Genomic DNA, 7,975 nt, shown 5'->3' with positions numbered 1-7,975 from the left:
CCGTGCGCACGCGCGGCCCCGCCCCCGTCTCCCCGGCGCTCGGAGCCCGAGTCCGCGGGAAGATGGCGGCTCCGCTCATCCCGCTCTCCCAGCAGGTACGGGCCGGCGGGAGGGGGTGCAGCGCGAGGGCGCGGGGCGCGAGGCTGGCGCGGCGGACAGGCTGATGCGCGGGGAGACCCAGCCGGGCGGCGGCGGCTCGCGCTGAGGCGCCCCCGCGGAGGGCGGGCGAGTGGGCGGGCGGTCCTGAAGGTGACAGGCCGGCCCAGCCCGCGGCCTCCCGCGCCCTGGCGACCCTCTGCGGGTGGCGTACAGGCGGGGCCGCTGCCTGTGTCTGCACGGCCCGGGCCCTGGCTCGGCCGCGCGCCCGGCCTTCGCCGCAGCTCCCGGGCAGGGCGAGGCGCTGTGGCAGCGGGCTCCCATTCGGGGAGGTGGGCGAGGGGAGTGAGCCTTCCTGCCGGTGCGTCGGCCCCGCGAGTCTTTGTTTCCTGCCGGGTCCCAGCGCCGGGGCGGACGGTGTCCCCGCCGGCGTGGTGGGGCGGAGAGCCCTGCCAGGGCCGCGACCCTCCCGCAGCGCGATCCCGGACTCACCGCCGCTCTTCCTCGGGAGCTGTTTCTGCCACCCTTGAATCGAGAAAGAGGAGATCGCACGTCCCCGAGACCCTCTCCGTGCCGTCAGATGCGCTTGGTGGTCTTACTAAGGGGCAGGAGCAGTGGCGCGACAGATGCGTGCAACGAGGAGCCTTGCGCAGGCAGCCCTGCTCCCTGGGAGGGACGTTCATTCATTTCTCCGTCAGACGTGCTGGGAGTGCAGCCGTCCCCCAGACAGACAAGGTCGCTGCTCTCCCGGAGGTGACACTCTCATGGGAAGTAGAAACTACCTGTGCCCTGCTAATAACAGCCGCCTCTGTTGACGGAACACCCGTGTTGTACCAAGCACCGTACGATAAGCATTTTGTCTGAAGTATATCTAGCACAGAGGTGGGATCAAGAGTGAGGACACGGGGTCATTATCATCTTGTGTTTATTTCTTGGCTCTATCATTTATTTCTCTGAGTTTCCTTGAGCGACACCTTTAGAACTCATTTGGAAAATGGATATATAAGGAGTATTGGGATAACGTGAAGATGAAGCATGTAAAGTGCGTAGTGCAGTGCCAGGCACATCACAGCACACAGTGATACTATATTATCATCATTTAATTCTCCGGCAGATCGGGACATATGGGAATGTAGACCACAGCAGCAGGAATGCTAAACCTTAAGAGAGAGCTGATAGATGTGTTGACATGACCATGACCAGCTGCTGTTTGGAGGAGGAACACATGCACACCTGCTAAATCTAGCAAGAACCAGCCAATTTGTAACACTGTCACTAAATTAAAAGTATTAAAGACCAGTGGTTATTGACTAGCATTCTCATAGCAGACACGAAAGTGCTATGTAAACTAGGTGCTCTGCAGATGTGGGGTATTGTTATTATTGGCCAGTTGTTACAGTTGAGGGTATGTGTGTGTGTGTGTGGGGGGGGGGTACAGGTTCGATTAATGAGAAAGTGCCCCCAGTTTTTTGGGGGAACCTTTTTAGAATTCCTATCACATTTTGACAGTAGCCCTAGTTTGAACTTTAATGAAAATAATGGCTAATGTTTATTGAGTGCTTTAGAGTTTAAGTGCTTCTTAACATGTTGGCACTTATCCACACAACAAGGGGAGGGGAATTCTTATTTTACTGATGAAGGATTAGCTTCGGAGGAGGGCAGTGGTTTGCCCTTGTGGGTTAAGGTAAGAAAACCTGAATCCGGTCATGTGATTCACCTGCTTAGCACCTTTTTTTTTTTTTTTTTTAATATTTATTCATGAGAGACACACAGAGAGAGAGAGAGAGAGGCAGAGACACAGGCAGAGGGAGAAGCAGGCTCCATGCAGGGAGCCCGATGTAGGACTCCATCCCAGGTCTCCAGGGTCATGCCCTGGGCCGAAGGCAGTGCTAAACCTCTGAGCCACCCGTGCTGCCCTGCTTAGCACCTTTTGGAATAAGATCTCAATTCCTTCTCAGGAAGCCTTGCTGGTCTGGTACCTGCCTGCCCTCTCCCACCTCATGCTTTCCCTGTACCCACACTGCAGCCATACTTGCTGCTTTTCTACTCCTCCTATAATCCAAGCTTTCTCTGACCTCAGGGTATCCTCACTGGTTGTTCCTTCTTCCTGAAGTTCTCTTCATAGTTTCTTCTCTTGGTGCTTTCAGTGCCTGGCTCTTTTCCTGTCTTTAGGTGGTAGCTCATTCTTCCCAGAGGCCTTTGCTGACCCCTCTGCCATAGCACTAGCAGTGTGTCTCCTCCACACACCCCTCAGCACCAATCATGGTCTACAGATGTCTGTTTCTCCCCCATTAGACCAGGCACCCAGTGAGAGCAGGTACAGGCCTCTTGTTCCTGTGACCAGCACCCAGGAGGTGTCTGGTAAACTCATGAAGCAGGAATCTGAGACTTACACCTATGAGCGCTAGTTACAGGTGACTTTTCTTCTCCATGTGTGGAATGGGGCTAGGAGTGGGAGTGGAATTGAAAGAGGCCTTGCAAGAGACCGTCAGCCAGGAGCCTGTGATAGCTTTAGGTCTCTGACTTCTATATTTTTTTCTTGTTCCTTTATATGTCAAACAAAGGCATGACCAGCTTTTCTTCCTTAGGTAGCTATGCCAACATTTCTCTCTACCTCTTCTTATGTGGAGTTCTGTGCCAGGTGTTCCTGTTGCCCTAGGTGGGAGGTGTAGCCCTTCCATGTGATCCCCAGCTGAGGGATCACACAGGTTCAAGCATGGGCATGATTCCAGGATAGTTTCTGGTGGGTGGCAGTCAGGGAGCCCCCTGGAGCATGAGGCTGTGCTCTGGTTGGACTGAGGTGCCAAGTGCACTTGGAACATGGTTGGCCAGTTGAAGGTGAGTAAAGTGGTTGCCAGCAGGTTTGCAGAGGGAGAAAGGGGTGTTTCTTCTCTGTCCCCAGCACTTTTCCTATTGGCATCTTTCCTGGTCTGCTCCATTATCCCTAGGATCTGTGACACCTCTTTCACTGTATAGTCTCTGAATACAAATCTTTCCCGTTTGAAAAGTGAGGATTCTAGGGTTGATTTCTCCTTCCACTGGCGTCTGGGTGATTTCTGCTTCTCCCTGCCTCCGACCACAGCTCCACTGTGCTTCTCTGACCCCAGATATGACCCATGTCCCTCACCCCCTTTGTACCATGTGGTCTCTTAAGCTACTGGGCATCATGCCATCCTTAACCCCAGTGGCCTGTCGTTGGTCATCCTTGAGCCCTACCACACGGGTCACTGGAACCCACCAGTTGGCCTTCATTGTCTTCTGCATCCTTTCTCTCTGCTCCTGTTTTAGGGCCTCCCCACAGAGCATGCCCTTTCCCTACCAAGACCCTTCCAGAGTCTAGCCTCTCTTTTCTCCCTTGCCAACCCCGCACCCCACCCCCATTGGTTGTTTGCTGGAATTAGCCACCTTCTTGCCACATCCATAAGTTCACAGGGCTGGGGCTGTCCCCCTTCCTACTTAGCCTCTCCCTCTTAGTTCATTCCGCACCCCCCCCCCGCTCCAGCAACTTCCAGCTGCTCCTGTTTCACTCCCCTCAGTATGTCCAGCTCCACTGCTCCTGGTTTAGCATTTTCCACGCCCCCTGTGCCTCCACCTGACCTTGCCGGCTTGCTCTCCCACACTTGCACCATTTCCCCATATACCCTTGCTCTTCCCAGTGCTCCCCCTATGCTCTCCGTGGTGCTGTTGCTCCCTCCTAATGCTGTGACCTCCTGCTGTAGCCTTCCCCACGTTCTGCTCACTGGAGGCCACTCTCGGAGGCCTCCTTGGTGGTGTCTTCCCTCAGTCCCACCCCAATGACAGTTCTCTCTGCTGCACCTTTTGTGGGTCCCTTGTGTGGCCCTTGACCCAAGAAGCATATGGAAAGCCTTGGGCTCATTGATGAAGAGAGTGTGCCCTGTGCAAGGAGTTCCACCCCCCCCCCCAGGTGCCACTGGGGTCCTCCTCCTCTGCCATGTGCTTCCTATGCCCAAGCACTTAAGATACATCATCTTTTTAATGGGTGCCAGGTTCTAGGAGGTTTTTGTTCGCATTTTGCAAACAGAAAACTGAGATCTAAAGGGATTTAGGTAACGGAAGTACCATAGTTGGTGAGTTGACCCCACATCTGTCTGCCTGCAGAGCCCTGCTCTTTCCCTTCTTCCAGGCAGCCTTCTGGGCACCTCGCCCAGAGCAACACCCGGTGAACGTGTCTGCAGTGAATGCCAAGTGCTTGGGACACTTGTTTGTCCTTTCGTTCCTTGTTTTTTTCTCTAAAATAATTGCTAGTCTCTCTGTCTTACTAGAATGCTAATGGTGATGTGTTATAAATTGGTGGGTAGAGAGTAGGTTTTAGAGTAAAGACTGGCCCTGCCCTGGAAGATCCTGAATTCCCTCTCTGTATCTTACTGACCTGCTCTGGCCTGACATTTGTGAGCTGAGTAGCTCCCAGTTAAGTTTTGCCACCTCAGCCTCAAGTTTGAACTTTATTTTTTTATTTTTTATTTTTTTTAAAGATTTTATTTATTTATTCATGACAGACACACAGAGAGAGGCAGAGACACAGGCAGAGGGAGAAGCAGGCTCCATGCAGGGAGCCCGACGTGGGACTCAATCCCGGGACTCCAGGATCACGGCCTGGGCCGAAGGCAGGCGCTAAACCACTGAGCCACCCAGGGATCCCCCAATTTTGAACTTTAAAGCAACTTAGCTACGCCTACTTCTTTAGCCGATCAGCTGATCTGGGAAGTGAATGTCTTTGATCAGGTGGTACTTGAGAGCTGAGTGTCTACTCTCTGATGCCTCAAGCCACTTCATGTCATTATACTGACAGATGGACACAGCTGCTGTCACCTCCATGAGAGGCACCCTGTCAGCCACTGAGGGGGTGCTCTCAAGCTCTCCCCACACAGACTTCACCTGAATATCTGGCGTCCGTGCAGAAAGCTACTACACATTCTTTCCCAAAGAAGACTTCCCCTTCCCATTTTCATTTGAGGTCCCTTTAGGGTGTGTTTTCAGTGTTAGGGTCTCCAGATGTTCTTTCAGTGCCCTCAGTTGTGTAGTGTTTTCAGTTTCTCCACGTGCGAGCTGGCAGTAATTCTATATTATGTGTCTGCCTCCTGACAGTGGAGTGTCAGCACCTTATGTGTGCACTGTTCATTCAGCAGATACATATCAGGCATCTTCTCTTTGCTGGGCACTTCCAGGGCAGTGGGATGTAGCTGTGAACTGGAAGACAGCCCTGTCCCACATAGCTGAGGGTCTCAGGAGCAGGGCACAGGTGGAAGGAAACAAGCAAGTATGTAGTGTGTCCCAGGGTGAAGTGATCTGTACAGTGAGAACTGACTCAGAGTCTATGGTCCACGTGTGAGGTTGGGGAGGCCTCAGGCACCACAGACTGACCAGGAAAGGCATTTTGCATTGCTCACTGTATCCTCCCAAGTCACCCTAGTCAGTCTTATTCTCACTTTATAAAAGGGTAAACTGAGGCCCAGAGGCATATGTTACTTGTGAATGGTCACACCTGGCAAGCTTGCACTGATGCAGCTCATCTAATGCAGGCCTGGGGCTCTGTGTTGCATTGTAGGTTCTATTTGTTTGTTTATTTAAGTAGGCTCCATGCCCAGTATGGAACCCAGTGCAGGGCTTGAGCTCATGACCCTGAGATCAAGACCGTAGCTGAGTCGGAGGCTTAATTGACAGAGCCACCCAGGTGCCTCTTATTATTATTATTTTAACTGCCAAGCATACAACAGTGTGAGATCTCATTTGGTTTTAAACTGGTCGTGGGACGCCTGGGTGGCTCAGTGGTTGAGCTTGGCTCAGGGCATGATCCTGGGATCCTGGGATCGAGTCCTGCACCAGGCTTCCCACAGGGAGCTTGTTTCTCCCTCTGCCAGTGTCTGCTTCTCTCTTGTGTCTCAGTGGTTGTGCCACCTAACCTCTAGATACTGTGGAGTCTGATGGAGAGAAGATCATTTGTTTAAATTCTTATTTTGTTTTAATCATATCTCACTGAAAAGTCATGGGAGAAATGGAAAGGCAGCCTTATCGTCTTTACAGGTTTCCCTGCTCAAGTGGGTATTTGTTGCTTCACTGAGACTGATGCAGAAATGAGTGAGCCATGCCTGGCCCATGAGGAGGGTTGGTTTGATCCAGGCCACAGTGGAGGCACAGGCCATGAGTGGTCAGAGCTGGATGAGGGGTGGATAACTTGCTTCCACTTGGAGAAGGGGCATTTGGGTTGGGCTGTGGGGATGCTGGGAAGAGAGGAACGAATGCTTTTTCAGACGGAGGCAGAACAGAATGAACAGAAGCCAAGACCCTGGGATTCCAGCTCAAAGGGCCAAATGTGAGGCCAGGACTGTGTTCTCTGGGGTCCACAGCCCTCTTTTAACTACAGAGACTTAGAGATTAAAGGAAGAAGGTGGTTTGGTAAATGGGACACAGTCTGTGCTTGGCCTACAGATTGACCTGAGACAAAAGGGACTGACAGGGTGTCTGCTTGCTTAGAGAGTGGCCCATGTTGGGGGAGTGGGGAATAGTGGGAAGGAGACCTGCCTGCTGGGTGACCCAGAGGGCTCCTTGGAATGCTCTGCCCGCCATAGTAGGCCCAGCCCTTAGTGTCACAAACTGCTGGAGGGAAGTAGAAGTTGCAGATGGCCACAAACAGCCATGCCCTCAGACTTCCGTCTGGCCTTACCTATTGGGTGGGATTGTTGTACTCTTGATGGCAGAATCAATTTACCAATTCTGTTTCAGACCAGCCGATACAAAGTCAGTTCTCCTTTTGTAGACACTGGTTGAGAGCAGGAAAGGATGGTGCCCGGAGGGCTGGTCGTCTGTCACTGTCTGCAGACTGGAATTGGGCTTCTGCCCCATCCAGCCTCCTACTCATTTGCATCCCACTTTCCCAGTTCTGCCCTCCCTGTTTGCTCTGCCCTGCGGCCCCTGGGCCTTTTTAAAAAATATTTATTTGAGAGACAGAGAGCGAGCGAGCAAGCTCACAAGCTGGGAGAGGGACAGAAGGAGAGGGAGAAGCAGGCTCCCCGCTGAGCAGTGAGCTCAATCCCAGGACTCTGGGATCATGACCTGAGCTGAAGGCAGACACTCAACTGACTGACCCACCCAGGTGTCCCAACCCCTGGGTCTTCCTTTCAGTTACTTGCTCGGGTGACATTCCCTCTTGCCTCAGGGCCTTTGCACATGATTTTATGGCCCTTTTCTGAGATATTCTATCCCCCACTTTATTTCTGGGTTAACCTCTGTTCCTCCTCATATCTCAGTTGGCACATCACTTCCTCAGTTAAAGCCTTCCCTGACAGGCTGGCCCAGCTTCTCTGTTGCTGCCTGTGGGGATACTCTGTACTTTTCCACATGCCAGCCTGTAATTTTCTATTGGTGGGATTATTAGATTGATGGTCATTCTCTCCTACCATGTAGACTAGGTCCACAAAGGCCTGTTTTAACTCGTCCCTGTTCCCCAGGTGCTCAGTAATCATCTGTTGAAGGAATGGCAGAGTGATAGGGCAGGTCCACAGTATGTGAGGCAGGTAGGGGCTATGGCAGGATCTTAAGGAGTGAAGTGACTGGTGGCATAGAGAATGGGCAGAGCTGGGTACTAGCTCAGAGACGTTAGTTGTGATGTGGGCATGAAGTGATAAAGAGTAGCCTGGCCTGAGGTGGTTTCTCTTAAGAGCAGAAGGGGTTGGTGATCAAAGGAATGTGTGAGATGGTTATTTGCACCAGAGCCTTCTAGGTGTGGGGAGGAAGAAGAGGCAGGTGGGGTGTGTTCAGCCAGCAAAGCAAGACCAGCTTTCCTGGGTGTTGCCAGGTGGGTAGCTGGGTCAGTTGAGACAAGAGCCATCACCTTGCAGTGGGCCCTCCAGGCTTGATGGGA

At 52.5% G+C, this 7,975-nt stretch overlaps 1 protein-coding gene across 15 annotated transcripts in view; it reads left to right on the top strand.

Moving 5' to 3' along the window:
- The window catches only part of EPS15L1 (epidermal growth factor receptor pathway substrate 15 like 1), a 96,793-nt gene continuing 88,818 nt past the window's right edge, over positions 1 to 7,975 (top strand). For 13 of the 15 annotated variants that reach the window (XM_041761469.1, XM_041761457.1, XM_041761454.1 and 10 more), the window contains exon 1: positions 2 to 95. In XM_041761469.1, coding sequence (XP_041617403.1) covers positions 63 to 95 — 33 coding nt within the window. In that variant the 5' untranslated portion in view covers positions 2 to 62. Of the gene's footprint in view, positions 96 to 7,975 lie in introns of all 15 variants that reach the window. The other 2 variants (XM_041761456.1, XM_041761467.1) reach the window with 2 other exon arrangements.

Source organism: Vulpes lagopus, chromosome 7, assembly GCF_018345385.1.
Source record: "Vulpes lagopus strain Blue_001 chromosome 7, ASM1834538v1, whole genome shotgun sequence".
Lineage (NCBI taxonomy): Eukaryota > Metazoa > Chordata > Mammalia > Carnivora > Canidae > Vulpes > Vulpes lagopus.
The sequence above is the reverse complement of the archived record's forward strand: the minus strand, read 5'-3'. Positions and strand labels throughout refer to the sequence as shown.